General features: G+C 41.1%; 1 protein-coding gene across 1 annotated transcript in view; it reads right to left on the minus strand.

The window, feature by feature from the left end:
- map3k5 (mitogen-activated protein kinase kinase kinase 5) overlaps positions 1-20,464 on the minus strand; it is a 97,385-nt gene that overhangs the window by 5,033 nt on the left and 71,888 nt on the right. Inside the window, 12 exon segments of the mRNA XM_085771705.1 lie at positions 865-970; positions 2,817-3,002; positions 3,881-3,940; positions 3,942-4,052; positions 4,516-4,525; positions 6,884-7,061; positions 7,997-8,014; positions 9,222-9,399; positions 11,847-12,004; positions 14,759-14,864; positions 16,852-16,988; positions 17,259-17,386. Coding sequence (XP_085627831.1) covers positions 865-970; positions 2,817-3,002; positions 3,881-3,940; positions 3,942-4,052; positions 4,516-4,525; positions 6,884-7,061; positions 7,997-8,014; positions 9,222-9,399; positions 11,847-12,004; positions 14,759-14,864; positions 16,852-16,988; positions 17,259-17,386 — 1,376 coding nt within the window.

The raw sequence follows: 20,464 nt of genomic DNA on the forward strand, positions 1-20,464 counted from the left end.
CATCATTGGTTCTGATGCTGAAAGATCAGATTATAGACAAATAAATCCTAAAAGAAGCTTTAAAACTGAGGAAAATTAAAGTTGATTCGTTCAACAACAGAAAACTTTGATAATTCATCGACTGTTTGAAATCAATTATGAAGTTGGTTTCAGCTTCTCACACGTTATGTGAGGATTTGCTGTTTTTCTCTGTTATAACCTCTGTTTTCTTGGATAGTTTGCACACTTCATTGTATAAAACAAGCCATTAACATACAATAGGGCTCTTTAAGGCTTTGGGTATGTTCGTTTTTCACTTTTTCTGACATGTAATTGATTAACTGATTAGAGTTTTTGCCAGGTTTAGGCCAAATTAATTTTCTAATCATGTGTATCAGCTTTGATTCATGATCTAAATACTCACATTTACCAGCATTATTATTTTTTAAGTTATTTTCTACATACGGCAATTTCTATGCTAGAGTGTGGTTTTCAGATTACATAACATGTGACTGTTAGAATTGATCTTGGTGCTTTGTTGATGTTCATAATCATCTATAAAAATCCAGGTTAATACAAAAATGCATCTAAGCAAACAGCCTTTGTATTTCAAATGTGTCATTTTTGCCTTAGAGCTGCTATAACTTCTCACACTTGAATCCTTCTGTCACTCAACAGTGCTGTTTTGCTCATGTGTTGTCTCATATTCACATCTTTGTTGTCATTTCTTCACACTCCCCTCTGTCTCCTGCAGCTCTGCTCTTCACCAACACACTCGGGTCAACAAAACCATCACTGCGGCTCAGTGTTATTTATCAGACTGTGGACAGCGCTGCCCGCCCCGAGGGGACCGACGGCGGAAACTCGTTTATATAGAGACGCTACCTGGCACCAGGATGGTGATGGCGGTCTGCACAGCTTTGCGGATGATGTTGTCCAGAGCGAACATCCAGTGAGGCTTGATGTTGTGGTTTCGCAGCACTTTGTTCACCTGGAACAGTCAGAGTCAGACAGAACAGGATGACACTGTGTTTTAGTAATGAATACATCTCAAATTATTGCTTGATTTTATATTTACATTCTCTCTTTTTAATAATCTGTATTTTACAACCTTCAAATTTTATTATTTCCTGTCGTTTCACACATATTTTATTCGTAATTAACTTTTTTTATTGATTCCACATGATTCCAACAGTATGAAACATCCCTATACTTCTCCACCGGGGAGCAGAAACATAGATAGACATACAGTAAATTCTCAAATAAAGTTACAGAAGATTAATGTGAAGAAAAAATAAACACTTTTTCACTCCTGTCCTTATTTTCACACCTCTCTTGCATTGTCCCTTTTTCTCCTGTTGGAGGGTAAACATAACAAATAAACATATGAACAATGAACAAGTTTGTAGCCTGAACCAATGGGATCAATAATCTGCCATACACAGTGTCCTTACTGCACAAAGTCTGAGACTGACAAAGAGGAGACACGAAATTAACCCAGTTTTCCCAGTAATTTTTAAAAGTATCTGTTGTTTCACACACATATTTTAATTCTTCATCTCATTATTTTCTGCTTCAGTGACCATCAGGTGTCATTAAAGCACCATGTCACTGCATTTTTTTTGCTTACTTACATATTTCAGCCACTTACAGTATTGACCTTGTGAACTTTTGCCCTACAAACCAAACTATGACTCTTCAGCTGCATGAATGAATTCCTCCTCCTCCTCCTCCTCTGCTCTACATTGTTCGCACTGACGACCAACAGGAGGCATCAGAGCTTCATGTTGTTGCAGGATTACGCAATCTCTCCCCTCAGTCTCTAATGCAAAAACAACCACTTGCTCTCGTGTAATTTCATCTGCACAACTGCATCTCTTCTCTAGGAGCTGAACGGCAGCCCAGCCTCTTTATGAACAATGTGCAATTATTCCTGAAAGCCCCACACACACAGACACACACGCTAGACTCCTCTTACTGCCTCGCTTAAAGGTTACAAGTATTTCACAGTTATCTGTCAGATCACTGAGCAGCAGCAGCAGCAACATGGCTGCAGCTCATGTGAAATGACAACTATCATCCTGAAGTGTTCAGAGCTCCTGGTTCAGCTTCTCCAGCAGACGACAGGTGCAGGAGAGATACAAAAAAAAAAATCTCAGCAGATAAAGTCTCAGAGTAACAGTTTGGGGTATTTTTTTAAAGGGATAGTTCACCCAAAATTCAAATTTCACTCATTATCTACTCACCCTCATGTCGACTAAGGGCTGGGAGAAGTTTCGGAGGAGTTATCCGTGGCTTCTCTGAGTTACAGTGGGTCTCGGCATAGCAGTGCATGTCCATATAACGGTTGCAAATGGATACCAACTGTCTTCGTAACAAAAAGACACACCAAAAAACATCCAAATACCTCCATGCTGCTCGTATGTAATGTCCGTCTTGTATTGAAGCCCCGGAATGCGAAATTGTTCCGAAAAAAATTAAATAAGTCTATATTTCAAGCTTGTTTTGTAGCGGAAGCTTCTCAAAGCTCCTCTTTGAAGCTTGAAGCTTGAAATATAGACTTATTTAATTTTTTTCGGGGCTTCAATACAAGACAGACATTACATACGAGCAGCATGGAGGTATTTGGATGTTTTTTGGTGTGTCTTTTTGTTGAAGACAGTTGGTATCCATTTGCAACCGTTATATGGACATGCACTGCTACGCCGAAACCCCCTGTAACTCAGAGAAGCCACGGAGGACTCTGAAACTTCTCCCAGCCCTTAGTCGACATGAGGCTGAAATTTCAATTTTGGGTGAACTATCCCTTTAATGTTGTGTCGGTTTCGTTTACTCACAGCGTCCTGGAAGCCGAACAGCACGACCTGCAGCTGGCTGATGGCGCCGCTGTCGAAGTCCAGCTCCAGCTTGAGCTGCGACAGCGTGTTGGCGATGATCTTTCTGTCGGCCATGCGCACAAAGTCGGCCAGGCTGACGACGAGGGTGGAGATGAGCTCGGGCTTAAGCTTCGTCTCCTCCGAGCCCTGAGGGGGGAGAGAGGGGTGAGAGAGAGAGGAGAGAGGAGAGTGAGGATGGAGACGACAGAGATGGACAGAGTACTCGACCCCAGTATTTGAGTAAGAGTACAAATACTACTGGTCAAAATTTACTCCGTTACAAGTAAAAGTAGCTCAGTCGACATGTTACTCGAGTAAGAGTAAAAAAGTACTTGCTTTTAAAGGTACTTAAGTATCCAAAAGTACATGCTTTTAAATTTACCACTTTAAAGTAAAAGTAAGGACTAAGAGTAAATTTTCTTATTTTTCACATCAATGAATTACTATATTTTTTTCTAAATGAATTTAAGGACCTTTTAACTCTTGTTTCTGAGAATTAACTCTTTGAAACCAGCTGCACTGATGTGCTGCTTTTAGAGGGTTAGGGTTTCCTTCTTTGACAAACAGCTTGTGTCCAATAGGATTTTAGAAAAAAAAAAGAAAAAAGAGCAGACCTGAAAGTAACAAGTACTTTTCAGCCTTCCTAAGAAAATTAACTCAAGGAAAAGTAAAAAGAATAATAAAAATAATATAATAATTTCTAATAATAAAAAAAAAAAAAAAAAAAAAGGGAAATTGTGTTTATTATTCTGGTTGTTAAAAAATGGTCCCATACAGCCAATAATTAATTGATCACAAAAAAGTAAAAAGTAAAAAGATTTGTCTTGGAAATTGAAGTCCAAGTAAGAGGTAATAAGGTAACCAAAGAAATCTAATACTCAAGTAAAGTACAAATCCTCTGGATATGTACTTAAGTACAGTACTCAAGGAAATTTACTCCGTTACTGTCCACCACTGGGAAAAGATGACAGGAAGAGAGAGGGAGGGAGGGGAGGGAGAAGGAGGAGGGGTTCGTCATCACCGACCTGTGTGAGCGCCTCCATCAGGTTGGCCACCACCTGTCCCGTGTCCTCGGTGAGGATGTGGGTGCATCGTGGCTCGTCTCTCGCTGTCCTTACGCAGCATGAAGATGCCCGAGTCCTTCTCATCGGGAGACGGAGGAGCACTGTGGTCCTCGAAGTTCTCCACTAGGGATAGCTGAGCGGGAAACAAAACAAAATTTGAATGGAATATTAAGTTCCTGCAGATGAGGACAAACTATAGTGTCAAAACCAAAACGTAAAACTGGTCTTTGCTTCCACTTCATTCAATTTTAGCTGCAGCAACAAAAGCTAAATGAATGTGCAGCAATGCAAAAACATGATTTTCCATATTAGGCCATTCAGTGTTATTCTTTGATATAACATTGTACAGTATATATCTATGATTTTTATATTTTTCATGCATAATTCCCACATATTCATAAATAGTTTTTGAATTGTGTATCCCAATTTCTGTTTTTTGTATTTGTTTCACTGCTGCACAACCAGTTATTTGATTGAAAAAAGCTGTTTTTTGATCAAAGGTTACAGCAGAGCAGCTGTTCCTGTTTGACTCTAATCATGCAACCTCATTTGGACATCCGCTTTTTGTTCTGTACTGAACATTTTTCTAGACAAACTTTCACGCAGCTATGTGGCCATAAAGACAATAAAAAAAGACTGAAAAGAAAACATAAAGCAAGTGTAACTGTGTATATTATACATAACATCTGCCTCTGTGTTTGTTGGGTTTGTGCTTATGTGTGTGTGGTTAAGTATATGTCAAATAAAAAATTAGGACATGTATTACACTCAAAAAGCCTTTCGAACACATTTACACCTGCGGACAACCACTAACATTTGGTGTGGTCACAAGTTGATTGACAGGAAAGGAAGACGATAATAACAAATATTTTCTTGCAAAAAAATTAGGCTGCAGCACTTATTTTTTGTCTTTATAATTTTAATTTTGTCATTAATAACCAGCTAATTTCCCTTCTATTCAAATATGAAAAAGGGAAAAAAATTGAACTGGCAATTAAAGGGGAAAACATTAAACTTCAGATCTTAAAAGCAGAAGTAAGCGAATCTGGTCGTTTTGGGCTAATCTTACGTAAATTTAATTTAATTAATTAAAATTGCATGCGTTAAATTACAGCTTCAAGTCACGACTTACCGACTTTTGTAGCGTTCCAGGCAACCCACTCAGTGTTTTTTCGACCTGGGGGTTTTTTTTTTTTTTTTTTTAACCTGTGAAAGTCAGCTATAACGGCCACTCGTAACTTCCCGTCCACCCGTGAACTCCCGCACCAGATCGAACTGGTACGACTTCACAGGTCGGAAAAAACAAGACGAGTTACGCGGGTTGCCTTGAACGCAACCACCATATCGTCTCGTCAGCCGACGGAGTTAGCAGCCCCCGCCCTTCGTCATGGATCTATTGGTCCTCGTCCCTACGTCACCACATTCACGGCGTCCCTAGGCTGCACACACAGCCCCTGCATGCCGTTCTCTCTCCTCATTGGATAAAAATTGTAGGAATACGAGAAAAAGTTTTCCCCTCCTCGGCTCAGAGCAGAAGCAGAGGGACTGACAGACCCCGTGTTTCGGTCCAAACACTCTACTGTAAGTGATTGCTGTCGGAAGAGATAACTATTAAGACTTATATTAACTTCATTGAGTGCCATGTTGACGTATATATACGTCAAATGCACTTTTCTGCGGCTGGTAAATGGGGGACGCGCTGCGCGCGCACAACTGTGAGTAATTTTGGGGGCTTCTGGGATGTGTAGAACGAAGAAGACTGTAGATCAGAGCAAGAAGTGAAGAGGAAGGAGAAGAACCGAGTGCGATCGGTACAGAGATAAAAAAGTTGGGAAAAGTTTCTATTTCTAGAGGAAAACGACGGGCAGAGCCTGGAACAAGTGTAACGTGGAGCTGGAGGAAAGCTTAGCCACGGATGCTATTAGCATAGCTCCAGCATGATGTGATCGGAGAGGCAGGAAAGGTAAAACAAACTTCCTCTAGATGAATCAGCACCGAAATGCCGAAGCGAAAGCTGGATCGCGGAGTCAGTTTCACCAGTTGCTGTAAACCGACGTCGTGACGACGAACCGAGAGATCAGCCAGCGTGCGGTCGCGTCGCTGCCCCACCGCGGCCGCGTCCAGCAGAGGCTTGAAGACGCCCACGACACGTCTCCCTCCCTTCCCTTCAGAGAAGAGACGAGGGGAATGCAGCAGGAGGAGAAGGAGGGGGGGAGAGGGGAGGGGAGGGGGGAGGGGGTTAGGAGGAGGGGGAGGGGGTAGCAACTGCAGGAAGAAGTAGGAGAGCAGGCATCACTTTTTGCTGCAGAGTAAGACTCCTACTTGTTGTATTTTAAGTTTTTTTTTTTTTTTTTTGGTTACAATGAAAAAACCATGTGAAATGAAATTTTTCAGACGTCTTACATGTTTTTGAATGCCAAATTAAAAACGGGGATAAAGCACTGTTTTTCTTGAGAGACTCTCTTTTCACAAAAAATGCATTTTCTCCCCTTCAGCTTTCTAGAAAAAAAAGTGTCTTTCTTTTTGGTGCAACCAGGCTCTATTTCAACTTAAGATAAATTAAGAATGGAACAAGGTACAAAACAAATGTTTTTTTTTTTTTTTTACCCCTATTTTTTTTTTTTTTTGTTAAAATAGAGAGTCTCCTCTTTCCTTTGAGCTGTTTGGTGTTTTCAGAGTCATAGTACAAAATACTCTCTGGGTCTTGACATATTACTCAGAATGCCCCAAAACGCTGGCACCTGGCACTGACCATTTTATAAAAGGTCTGGCACTCAATGAGTTAACACAAAAATATCGCTTACTTCTGCTTTAAGTATAAACTCCTTTATTTTAAGGCGTCACAAGCTAAAAACGCTGGGAACGACTGATTCAACCCAGTGTTTTATAATCAACCGTCAGGTGTACGGCTACGTGTGTCTGACCCTGTTTAACCTCCTGATGCTCTGACGCCACTTGTTCTACCTGAGGAAGAGCGACCGGGGCCCCTTGACATCCCTCTCGCTGTAGCACTTGACGCTGGGCTTGAAGATGAAGGGGTTGGTGTTGAGGTCGTTGTCAGGGGAGACCGAGCCGTACTCGCTGCTGCTGCTGGTGTCCTCCACCACCACGGGAACGGGCAGTGAGATGCTGCGCAGGTACTCTGAGGAAATAAAAAACCCAAACTGAGCTTCACGTGTGGTTTATATACACAGATAATCTGATGTTTAGTGATGAGACTGAAGCAGATCAAGACTTTAAAGGGATAGTAGCATTTTTTTAAAGTGGGGTTGTATGATTTACAAATAGCCCCTGCACTCCTCCCGTTAGCAACGCCAGCCCATAGCCCTGCCCAGAGATTTACAACATACATTGTTGTGAATGGACCCAAAGAAACGGCCTATTTTCACGGCCAAAAACAGGTTTTACGTGAAAAAAAAATACACAGGTCCAAATAAAAACTGTGTTTTTCCTGCACTTTGAAGGGCTGGAAAAAATTATATTATAGCGAACAATGGAACTGTGTATTTTTTTTCACGTAAAACCTCTTTTAGGCCGTGAAAATAGGCCGTTTCTTTGGGTCAATTCACAACAATGTATGTTGTAAATCTCTGGGCAGGGCTATGGGCTGGCGTTGCTAACGGGAGGAGTGCAGAGAGTCTTCTACTGCAATTAAAGTACTTAGGGGCTATTTGTAGATCATACAACCCCACTTTAAAAAAAATGCTACTATCCCTTTAATACAGGAAAAACCGGTGTCTGATGCTACTTAACATCTTGTTTGACTCTGCTTGATGCATTTGGCGGGAAATGACAGCGCTATAATCGCTCTTTCTTATAAATTACGAAACAGGGATTATAAAGACGTTCAAGAATTTGGAGAGAGATCGTGTGTTGTGTGTTGTGCAACGTCTCCACGGAGTTCTTGGAAATGGCATGGAGTCGTCGTGTGAGGGAGGGGGAATCGCTGGTAGGATGAAATATGAAAACCGTAAACAGGCAGATGTTTCCTGGAACTGACATCCAGTTAATTAAGCCGGCCCTCTCTTGTGGTTAATATGTGTGAATGAGGAAAATGTGGGGAGTGAAATAACTCACCTGACCCTGGTGACAGAGCTGTGAGGGAAACACATAAAAAAAACATTACGTGTCAGCAGTTAATCAAGGATGAAACAGAGCCGAGAGACAGAATAATCTTTCCAAGTGCACAGGGAGCCACAGATTTCTCTTTTCTTTTCTTTTCTTTCCTTTTTTTTATTCTTGTATAATTTTTTGTGCTGGTGCCAAAGCTCGTGATAGCATCAGTGCTGCAGGCTGGAAACCCAGAGAGAAGTCCTGATCCACACTGTGGCGGAGATTAAAGCTCCACATTGTGTAAAGTGAGATGTCTTTTCTGATTACACAGCAGGTCCAGGTTCTTTATTGACACTGTGACATGCACACACGGCCTGGATTCAGGAGTTGTTCCTTAAAATGAGCCTTAAGGGCTTCTGTAACTTTACTATTTATATATACATAAACTATTCTGTGCAGCTGCAACCTCAGCCATGCAACCTGGACCGTTCATTTAATGTTTCACCTGAAATCTGCTCTATTTCTAATGAGTTGGTGTCAGCAAATCAGAAGAGAGACTCACAGCTTCCTCTCCTCTGATTGGCCGACACCAACCTGTTGTTGTTACTGGAGCTCAAGAAAGAAGCAGAGAGAGGGGATGGAAAACTACACTGAGATAGATAGTTTTTGGCTCTTAAAACTGCAAATATATATATATTTTTCTCATAAAATCAACACTTGGGATCTTTAAAAGTGTGTTGATGTTTCATATGGACGATAAAGGAGCAGGTGGTAATTATAAAGGAGGACTAACTAAGGGTAGCCCCCTCAAGACAAAACTGCCTACTCCCTTTAATCCCCAATAGTTCATCCATCCGTTTAGCCACCTGTATTTGTATGTTCTGCTTGTTTGCTATTTGTATATTTTTATTTGTATAATTTGGTACTGTACTGTTTTAATGTTTTCTGTTACCTATGTGTAAGGCGAACTTGAGTGCCTTTGAAAGGTGCCAATAAATAAAATGTGTTATTATTATTTTGAAAGAGATCACATGACTTAATCAACCTAGGATGACAAACAGCTGTACAACTGTTGCAGTTGATAAGATCCAGAGTATGACAGGACTTCCGTAAGCAATAAATCTCAAAAAAGAAATAAGTGAAACAGAAATTAGAAAGGTAGCAGGTACCATGATGTGATAATAACCTAATTATAAATAAAAAAACATCTGAAGCTGCTGAGCTGAAGCGAGGTGAGGCTGAACTCCACCTGTGAAGCTGCTCTTGCTCTTCTTCTTGCGGCTGGTGACCGTGAGGAACTCGTCGGTGAGCAGGTCGAAGGCTGTGGCGCGCCGGTCCGGGTCGGGCTCGAAGCAGCGCAGGATGAAGGCTTTGGCCTCCAGCGACATGGACTCGGGGATCTCCGGGTGGATCTTAAACATGCCCACCTGCAGCAGAGAGGATGATGATGAGTATTAAACTGTGAGACTAGCAACAACACGCTGCTCAAAGTTCAAGCATGAGACTCTCATGATGACAACAAGAAGGTTAGAAATTCCTGTCGTTGCTGATAAGGAATGTTGACTTAAGATTAGCGGGGAGAGATGCCCCTCCCTCGAGACATTCCTCAGGGATGAGTGAAGAGCACCGAAGAGACTGTTAAAACTATGTGGTGAGAAGTCTACGCTGCAGACACAACACCAGATTCCTCTCAGAGATGAAGGGGCGGCTAATTGCACTTTTTTTCCCCCTTTTTTTTTTTACATCTGTGAGCTCATCTCAGTTTCTGCTTTTAAGCTTTGTATACATTCAGCGCAGAAACGCACACGCCTGCTTGTTTGAACTCACAACCCCTTTAATTAAATTACACTGTATGGAAAATCCCATGATTCAGAGCTATAATGTTTTTCAGACAACCTCCTTAAACATATCGACCGCTCTTAATGGGCTACACATGGTTATATTATGGAGGCGATGTTTCACTCGCGTGCAGCACTTTATGTTTCCATGCAAAGCAAACACACTTCAAACAAAGTGAAACACACACACACACACACAATCAGAAACTGGAGGCTGCGAGCGCTGGGTTTGACTCAATGAGCTACACACGACTGTTTATGTTCAAACAAAACACTTGTTGCGTGTTGTTGAGTTTCTCCCGGTCTCGTCGATCACGTTACAACACGCAGGTGGCAACACAATGCAGGTGCACAACAGCTGACTGACTGGTTCTTATTTACATGAAAAAGGGAACTGATAAAAGTGCCAGACAACAGAGCTGAAGATTATTTTACACGATCGCGTTATTCTCACAAGGTCAGCTGAGGGAAGGGATTAACCGAGGACAGCAGGTTGTTTATGAAAGAGTTGGAAAAGAAAAGCTAAAAGCTGAAATTCAACATTTTCTCAGTTATATTGGTGACATATCTTTAATATGTTCACCTATTCTTTGCTTGACCCTTAATTATTCTTAATTTTACATCAAAAACCGTGCAGAAAATTAACTTTCCATTGCCTGAACATGTCATATCCACAGTTAAGACATTAAAAAGTGAGATGAGGTTGCCTGCTACTTAACCGACTGCCATCGTCAATGCCTGTTTAAAGGGCATTTCCAGTCGTAATCAATGTTTACCTCAGATATCAGGTCACCTATGATCAGTTCATTTCATACCATCCATTCTCCCAACTGCAGTGTGTGAACGTTTATATTCGTTTTTGTTCAATAATCTATCGTTTTTTCCCCCAATGTTCATTAATGGGCTCCGGACTAATTTTAAAATTGTTCTGTGGTCGCAAGTAACGTCCTTTTGACCATCATTTAAATTTTAAAATTCACTTTACAATCAAATTAAATCAAAATTCAGACTTACCGCGGCTTCCACATTGTTCCTTTCCAGGTCAGAGAACAAAACAGTAGAGGGACCAAACTGTCTTTGGAAGGACAGCCATGAGGGACTCTGAGACATTTGTTCTCTGACCCGGAAAGGAACAATGCGGAAGCTAACCCATGAATGAACATTGAAAAAAACGATAGATTCTTGAATGCAATCTTGAAACAGATGCACTTTAATGAATCTTAACAGCACTTTACGACACTTATTGTCGATTAAATGCATTTTAATTCTGTACTACTCCTTGCTCCTTCTGACTGAAGCTACTGTGTGATATACTGTATTGTATATAGCTATTGTGATATATGGTATTTGTACCATGTTGTGCTTTGTTCTTGTCCTTGTCTAATGTTGTTTTAGTGTGAACCGCGGGACTGCAGATGGAAATTAACTTTAGAGCTAAATCTGGCATACTTACATATTGTATGTTCATGAATATGCAGAGTCCCGTTACAAATAAACAAATAAATGAAATTTAAAAAATGAACAAAAACGAATAGAAACGTCCACACGCTGCAGTATGGATGTATGGACGGTATGAAATGAACTGATCATAGGTGACCTGATATCTGAGGTAAACATTGATTATGACTGGAAATTGACTGGAAAAGTGGATCATTGGCTTCGTACCTGTAGAAATTTGAGGTTAATTCAGTTTCAAACCACTTGATTTTTATTGATGACAAAGAAAAACATAAAACTAAGATTATATCTGATTTGCTTTTGGAGATTTTAAGTGTGATTTATTATCAGATACTGTAAAATATGATGTAAATCAGTGGAGCAATTATCAGCTCTCCCACATGAGAATTGACCACATCCTCAGTTGTGTAGAAACGGCGGAGCCACAGCTGTTCGTCACCACGGATGACCGACACCTTCTGGATGAGGTCCGCGCAGAAAACAGCTGTTCATCTGCTTGTTCGCTAAAAATAACAGTTAGTTTCCCGGTGGGATGATGGGATACTGTACATAACTAAACCACTGGTGTGTCTTCTCACCTTGAACATGGCGGCCTGCGGTTCTCCCAGTTCATAGAAAGGCGGTTTCCCAGTAGCCATTTCTATAATCGTGCAGCCCAGAGACCAGATGTCGGCCGGTTTGCCGTAACCCCGAGGACCTTTGTCGATAATTTCAGGAGCCATGTACTGCAGCGTCCCTGAGAAACAACACAGAAAACAAGAGAATTATTATAGATTTAAAATGACATGGGGTGATTTCAGTTATTCAGCAGGGGCTTTCATAATTCATCTTAATGGTTTTAGGTTTATTTGAGGTTGATATTAAAGCAATATTTTGCTTTTTAGGGATATAAACTTTAACATTTTCATTTGTTTCATGGTCAAAGTGTGGATTTGTACCATGTGGACAAACCCGGACTGTTTCTCTTAAGCTAACTTGCTGATTTGAAACAGTTAATTTCTTTAACCTCAGGTTGTATTTCAAGTATAATCTCTTTTGATTTTTTTTAATCTAATTATGAACCCAAACTTTCTTAGCTTTGAAACTCTGTCTCTCAAAGGAGCTATTTGAACGTTTTGCTACTGCTACATAGCTAACGTTAGCATTAACAGCTGAAGAAATGGGGTGGCTGTGGCTTCTGCATCAAACTTCATTATTTTAATCATCAACAGATGAGGTTGAAAACAACTCTTTTGTTTGTTTTACTTTCCATTCCCATCACTTATTTATCTACTGAAGTTTGCATGCTAATCAGCTAGCCCCACACCGAGTGGTCGACCGTTTCGACACTTTCCGATACCGAGTCACTGTAGCGTCCAGTTTGCTCTGAAGTAGCTGCTTACTTAGTGAATTACAACTTATTGTCTTATAAATACAACAATGGCTGAAGTAGACAGCTGTTAATGCTAACATAAGCCACCTCTAACCTAATTAATTAGCTAATTATTGACTGAATTACTGTGTAAAAAATGTGCAGGATAAGTTTGTCATTGAGTAATTTAAATGTCTTTCAGTCTACATGAACATTTGTGCATTTTGTGGCTAACCGTCTCACACACGACACAAAGGATGAAATAATAGCTGCACAAAAACCTTGAGATTATCATCCATTACATGAAAATTACGTCAAGAGTGTGAGAAAGAAACTGATGTAGAAGCTAAAAACAGCTTACATTAGGCCTAATTATATGTCGCATGTGTCCTGAGGTGATGACACGGATCTTAAAAAATGACCAAGCAGGTTACAAAAGGCTTTAATGGGGCTTATGGCCTAGTGTGTGTAACAGCAAAGAGCCTCTGTGCTGCTGTCATATAATCACAGCTCAGTCCACACTAACATTTTCAGCCTCCATTGAAAGGACTCTTTTGTTCTAATAATAGCCCTCTTGCCTGCGTGTTTTGCTGCTTTTAGAGGCCCGTGTACTTGAGCTAAAAACAGACAGCGACACATTTATAGCAGGGCCTGGGCTATAAAAAGGAGTAGCCCAGTTTCCTGCAAGAGCTCCACCGTTCAGGGTAAGTCCCTGTCTGCTCCAATCAGCCGCCACATGATCTAACGCAGGAGGGAGGTCACTGCGATTGGCCGCAGCAGCCCGGGGCACTAACCCACAGACGCCCGACGGCGAGAGCCAAACGTCTGTGAATAGCAGCAGTCAGCTTTTCCCAGTGATATCACCTACACAGGGTTAAGGAGCGGCGAGACGTGGTGGCAGCCAGATGAACGTCTTACCTGTGTGGGGGTTTCCTCGCTTTAGCCCTTTAGTGATTCCGTGAAAAAAGTCTATTTCTGGTGAATTTATCAGATAAGTGGACGGTCTGTCAGTGGGTTCGGAGCAAAGTCGGCCCAAGGCATGAGCGAACTAAGCACCTGGTTAGGGCCCCCAAAGGGCAACTAACTTTTTAAAGCTGTATCGTGTAACTTCTGTCAACCCATAGTTTTTTCATTTTCTCTTTTTTTCTAACAATGGATTGAAGGATAATTAATGAAGTGGGACAAGTAATCGATCCATTCATGATTTGTGGAATAGGGATGGGATTCAATAAGCACAGCTTCTTCTCACTACTTTTCGAATATGATTATTATAATTTTTTATGCTTTTGTGTTTTTTTTGTTTTGTTTTTGGTACTTCAACTTATTTATGTTATTTACAAATGAAGGAACAAACTGAAATTGTGCCTTATTTTGTTTTACATGTTCGATATGAAAAAAAAATTCTGTGTCAATACAAAAATCTTTAATTGTTGCTGTTGCACTTCAAATTGTTGTTGCAGTTTATTTCAAAACCAAAATGTAAAAAAAAAAAAAGCAGATGATGTGTTTACAGTGAATGCATTGTCTATTTTGTTAGTTTTAGTTGTAGGCCTAGATGACATTCAGTATCCCACTCAGTATACCATATTAATTTGAATTGATTAAGTGTAAATCAACCCCAGGCTGCACTTTTAGCTGAAGATTAAAAACCATAGACGGGTAAAAACATGCCAGGCTGTAATGAGTCGTGATGACCAATTAGAAAAATGAAATACGTTTGTAGGTAAGTAAATTATCTTATTATCTCATTTTCTTTGTTTTTTGTTATCATGTATACCCCCCATTTAATTATTGTATTTATTTCTAACTGCATCCTGCACTCTAATTTGAGTCCTCCTGGTCTCAATTTGTTGTTGGGTTCTTGTATTGACCTTGTTGCTGTATCGCTTGGGCGGTCCACCTCTTATGGTTTTATGGCCTTTGTGACTTGTCTCTTCTATATTGTTTTATGAAGCACTTTGTAAACTTGTGTTTTTAAAGGTGCTGTATAAATAAAGTTATTATTATTATTATTATTATTATTATACTCCATAACCAGTATTATTGGCAGTAACAGAGGGCCCCAAAATAAACGTTTTGCTTGGGGCCCCGTGGAGGTTTGGGCCGGCCCTGGTTGGTTCGGAGCGTACAGTACTGTACCTGTGAAGGTCTCGGTGCAGGGGTTGATCCCAGCTAATCTCTTGGATGTGCCGAAATCTGAAATCTTCAGGACGCCGCTGTAGGTGTTGATGAGAACGTTATCGCCCTGCAGATAGAAAGAGAGACAGAGAGAGAGAGAGAGGGAGACGCTCTGTGAGACCAGACACACCCACGTAGCCTCTTAAATTCCTAGACCGTGATGGTATCGAGATAATGTGATAAAGTGAAGCAAGAAACAGCAGAGGGAGGAGGAAGAGGAGGGGGGGAGAGGAGGAGGAGGGAGGGGGGGGGGGATGACCTCTCAGACAAAACAAGGTGATTAACATTTATGTGCTGCTAATGATGCTTATATGACAGCGCTGTTAAGTCAGGTGGACGCTCGGGGAAGACGGCGTTCTCCCTAATGACCGTCAGTGATGGAGGCTTTATCAGTGTCTGTTTGTTGTAAGTGAGATAACACAGAGGAGGGAGGTGTGTGTCTGTGTGTGTGTGTGTGTGTGTGTGTGTGTGTGTGTGTGTGTGGAGGGGGAGGCAGGGGGTCCTATACTTCATAAATAAAAAGGGGAAGTCAGGATCACTGTTGCAGCCAACAAGCTGTAAAGAAAATACTAAAATACTGCAGCAGCAGCAGCTGCGTCGCTCCTGGAATGTGTTCACACCAAATCCAATTTGGTGAGCGCAGAGATCCGCGGCTGACGGAGCGAAAACAAACAGTGAGTGTGAAGCTTCAGGGTGAAAGTTTTAGCTCTTGTCTCCGAGGGGCGAGAAGTGTCAAAAACATCAGTGAGAGTCGGTGTCAGCTCGTTTTCATGGAGCGTATTAATAATCTGTGGGTGGGTGGATGAATTGTTTCTTCTTCTTCTTCTTCTATCTCTTCTTATGTTAATTTGTTTTCCACTATAAATTTTTCTGTTCAAGCATAAATGGCATAAATTAAACATCAGGACACACAGACATCTGCTTCTACAGATATGCATGCAATCAGATGACGTCATGGTTGTTTTCTTGAATATATTATACATACTTTATAATGTATGTCACAAAAAAGTTGTGACCTGCACATTCACCACGCTATGAGATAATAATGCAACGTTACGAGACAGAGTTGTTTTAGAGGTAAATGCAGAGTCTGCTTGCTGAAAAACTGCCCTGAAGGGAACGCACATCAGTGGTTTTGCATGAATTTACCTCTAAAACAACTCTGTCTGGTAACGTTCTGTTATTATCTCATAGCGTGGTGAATGTGCAGGTCACAACTTGTCCACCAGAGCGTTTTGGAGTTGTTGGATTGTGTATTTGATGAGTTTGATGAGGGAAACCAAGAAATCCCATGAGCCTCCGTAGTGTAGCTCTGAGCAGCTCGTGGCTCTGCTCCGCCGTTCTAAAAATAGCTTGCACCGACAATTAAAGGTAACGAACCTACTCCTAAAAATCTAGGGATTATGGCAATGGGCCAATTTGCCAAAATGTTGAACTATCCCTTTAATGCCTCTTGTGCAAACCTGCACATGCAGGTATGAAAATATGTGAGCTGATCCTTTAAAGCAGGCTGAGTTTCATTCAAATGAAATGAGCTTTACGTTAAATTCCTTGGCATTACAACATGACGTCTAATCTGACAAAGCTGCAGCTCAGTCTCTCTTGTTTTCATTTAGTTTCCCTTAAAACTGTTGTGTTTAATACAATTTATTCTACTATTTAATTATTTTTTTGATTATATGCTTTTCTCACATTTATTATCTGCTTCAAGTGCCTACTATTTAATAAAGTATCGTTATCGTGTTGTTGCAGTGGATTAACATCTTGTCTAGTTTCTGCAGGTGTTTGCACATCTGCAAAATGCTAATCTCCTGTGCAGTGGTGTTTAATTCCTCCTGTCCCTGATACAAGAGTGGTTGTGACAGCCACTCACCATAAAGCTGGTTCACCACTGTGTTTCTGCACTAATATCTGTCCAGAATATGAAACCTACTAATAATAAATTCTAAGTTTCCCTCAATTCTCTGCTCAATATCAGTCGGAGAGCGAAGCTTCACAGATAATAACAGAAAGAACACCAGCAGTACAATAACCTTACAATCTTGTTACTGTACCTTGATGTCTCGGTGTGCGATCTGGTTGTCGTGCAGGTATTTGAGCCCCTCCAGGATCTGTCTCGTGTAGAAGCCGATGGTGGACTCGTTGTTTTTCAGAGGACCCCACTTGGACCTCAGCAGCGCCGACAGACTCCCTGAACGCAACGGGACAAAGTGCAACAACGATTAAAGACGGCGAGATTAGCAGCAGCAGCAGCATAGGACCGATCAGTTGATATCCTGCTGAAAAAACTGTTTTACACTTTATTCCCAATGTGCAAAACAGCTGTTTTAGTTTTGCTACTACTGGTGTTTTTGAAGTAACATATTGATTATTACTTTTTTGTGCGATTTAGACTATAAAATCATGTTGTGTGTGTTTTTTATTTCCTTTCCTAGCAGCATCAACGACAGGTGCGTCTCACCTCCGGGCACCTGCTCCATGAAGATCTTGATGAAGCCGTTCTCGCTGATGGAGCCGAGGTACTGGACGATGTTCTTGTGCTTTAAGTGCTTGTGGAGAGCGATCTCCTCGTGCAGCGGCTGAGAGTACCTGCATTAAAGAAACATGACGCGCCGCATGTAGATGAGGCTTTAAAAGCACCGGTGTGGGATGTGACAATAATGAAGGAGGTTAAACACTGACAATGACTGGAAACTAAAAAAAAAAAACCAACAACACAATATTCTCCTCTTTTTCTCTCTTTATCATCAGGTTTTGTTCAGGTCTTCATTTTCCCCTTTGAAATTCGGATTCGATTAAAATGAAACATTTGTTAAAGCTGATGTTTCTCATTTGAGATGGAAGATGTAATGAAATAAATATACTATAATCAACGTTTTAAAACCATAATCAAGACACTGAAGTTATGTCACAACTTGTATGTATGCAACTTCACCATCAATGCTCCCAGACTCTGGAGCAGCCGACCAAGGACCTCAGGTTAGTCCAAAATTAATCTCTTTTAAAAACTCACTTTTATGAAAAAAAAAGAAAGGCCTTTTTAACCCCTTAGGCAGCTATTTTACAGTTTATATTGTTCTCTGTGGAACTTTTCATGCTGTAAAGTTATTGTTTTTTTAATATCAGGACATTTTACTCCCTCTTTGGTTTGGTTGCTGTTTGGTTTTCATTGTTTCATTCTTTTGGTCTTTATTTTATTTCATCTGTACTGGCACAATGTAACTTTGTTAAGAAAGGTGCTATATAAATAAAGTTTGTTATTATTGATTCAATAGTCATTATGTAGGATATTATGCAGGATGCTCTTCCTGATGCAACCTTGAGGTCAGTGGTCAGTGACTCACCTGCTCCACCACCTGAGCTATTAACCCCCCACCACCATGAAATCTGTATAACTGAGCTATAACTGGCCATTAACTTTACACGGTCAAGCTCCACTTAAAACTTTATTGAAACAATTAAACAGAACAAATAAAATAAAATCAATTGGCCAATTATTTTCAGCTAATCGTTTGGTTTATACGTCGGAAAATTACGAAGTTCCGAGCTCAAGGTGCGGACTTTAAATGTCTCACTCTGTCCAAACAGCAGCTGAAAAGCCAAACACACTGAGTCACACTGTTATTATAAAACCTCAAGAAAATATTCACAGCTGCCTGCCAGCAGTGGAATCAACCACTAGAAAAAACAATCTGTTATATTTTCTGCCTATTTACTGATCTAATGGTCTTTTTTTATTATTTTTTATTTTTTTTACATAAAACAACAAGGTAACACTTTAGATTAGGAAACACATATTCACCATTACCTAGGTGCTTATTAATATGTATATAAGTACTGTAGCTTACTAGCTCCTCATTAGTAATTATTAAGCACGTATTAACACCTTATTCTACATAGCCCTAGTCTACCTCTATTACACCATGAATTAAGATTTTTCCTGATATTAACTCCTAATTATTGCTTATTTATTGTAAATTAATGCATTGTTGTTTCTGAATAACGATGTGAATAACCAGTGGGTTATTGGAGCCTTGTACAGGGGCAGTAGCACAAGAACAGTAATTCTTCCTTTTTCACTCTGAATTAGCAAAGCATTAATGCATTAAAGCAGAAGTAAGCGATCCGGTCGTTTTGGCTAATGCTGCGCTCCAGGCAGGCTTTTGAAACCGTAAATTACAGCTTCAAGTCACAACTTACGACTTTGTAGCGTTCCAGGCAACCCGCAACTCGCGTTTCTCCAACCGTTTTACCTGTGAAAGTCACTATAACGGCCACTCGTAACTTCCGACCCGTGAACTCATACCAGATCGAACTGGTACGACTTCACAGGTCGGAAAAACACGAATTACGGGTTGCCCTGAACGCACCATAACTTGTTGTCAGCCGATGGAGGTAGCAGCCCCCGCCCTCGTCATGGATCTATTGGTCCTCGTCCCTACGTCACCACATTCAGGCGCGTCCCTTGGCTGCACACACAGCCCTGCATGCCGTTCTCTCTCCTCATTGGATAAAAATTGTAGGATACAAGAAAAGTTTTCTCTTCGGCTCAGAGCAGAGCAGAGTGACTGACAGACCCGTGTTTCAGTCCAAACACTCTATGTAAGTGATTGCTGTCGGAAGATATAACTATTTAAGACTTATATTAACACAAAAATATCGCTTACTTCTGCTTTAATTTACAATGAATAAGCGATAATTAGTAGTTAATATGAGGAAAAATCTTAATTCATGGTGTAATAGAGGTAGAATAAGGTGTTAATACATGCTTAATAATTACTAATAAGGAGCTAGTAAGCTACGGATATTAATAAGCACCTAGTTAATGGTGTTAATATGTGTTCCCTAATCTAAAGTGTTATACCAACAATAATAAATAAAGACATAAATACTGTGTCATCCTCATAATAACTGACCGTGTCCTTTGTTATGGAAACAGGACAGATGTGTATGATGACAACTGACAACCTGCTGGAGCCTGGAGCCAAAAGACCAAACTAGAAAACCAGTGAGACGGCGGCGGTGGCGGTGGCGGTGGCGGCGGCCTGCTATGAGACCAGAGCAGCAGGTACATGTGTAGCGGTTGGCGAGATCTGCCTGCCAGCGTTTTCTATTCACATCCAGCTCCCTGCATGAATCACACCCTCTCTCTCTCTCACCCTCTCTTTCTCTCTCTCTGTGTGTGTGTGCCTCTACTAAATGTCTTGAGATTTCCATCCATCCCCTCCTGAATTATTTACCGAAATTCTCCACATTCTTGGCAGCCGAGCGCCCCGCTGACTCGCTGATGTGATTAGTGGAACAAAGTGCGGCGGTGGAAATCATCTAGTCTAGCAAGCGAGGGAGAGAGAGAGAGAGAGGGAGTCGTGCAATCGGAGATGAGTAGGCACAAACCACGAGGAGAGGAGAGAAGACAGGAGGCATTTTGAAGCGGAGACACGGTTGAAGGGAGGGAGGGAGGGAAGGTGGGTGGGTGTTCGCCCCCTCGCAGCTCTCCGCTAACCCGTCACTCAAGAGGAAGCCGGCCTGACTACTACTGGAAGCCAGAAAAACCCACCGGGGGGGATTGTGGGGGAGAAAGGGAAGCTTCACTTTTCCCTCTAATGATGCTCAGCAGCGCTCATGGTGCAGAACAGGATGAGACGCCAGTAACACCTGTTTACATCC

This window comes from Trachurus japonicus, chromosome 24, assembly GCF_045865225.1.
Source record: "Trachurus japonicus isolate A0001 chromosome 24, Traja_1.0".
Classification (NCBI taxonomy): domain Eukaryota; kingdom Metazoa; phylum Chordata; class Actinopteri; order Carangiformes; family Carangidae; genus Trachurus; species Trachurus japonicus.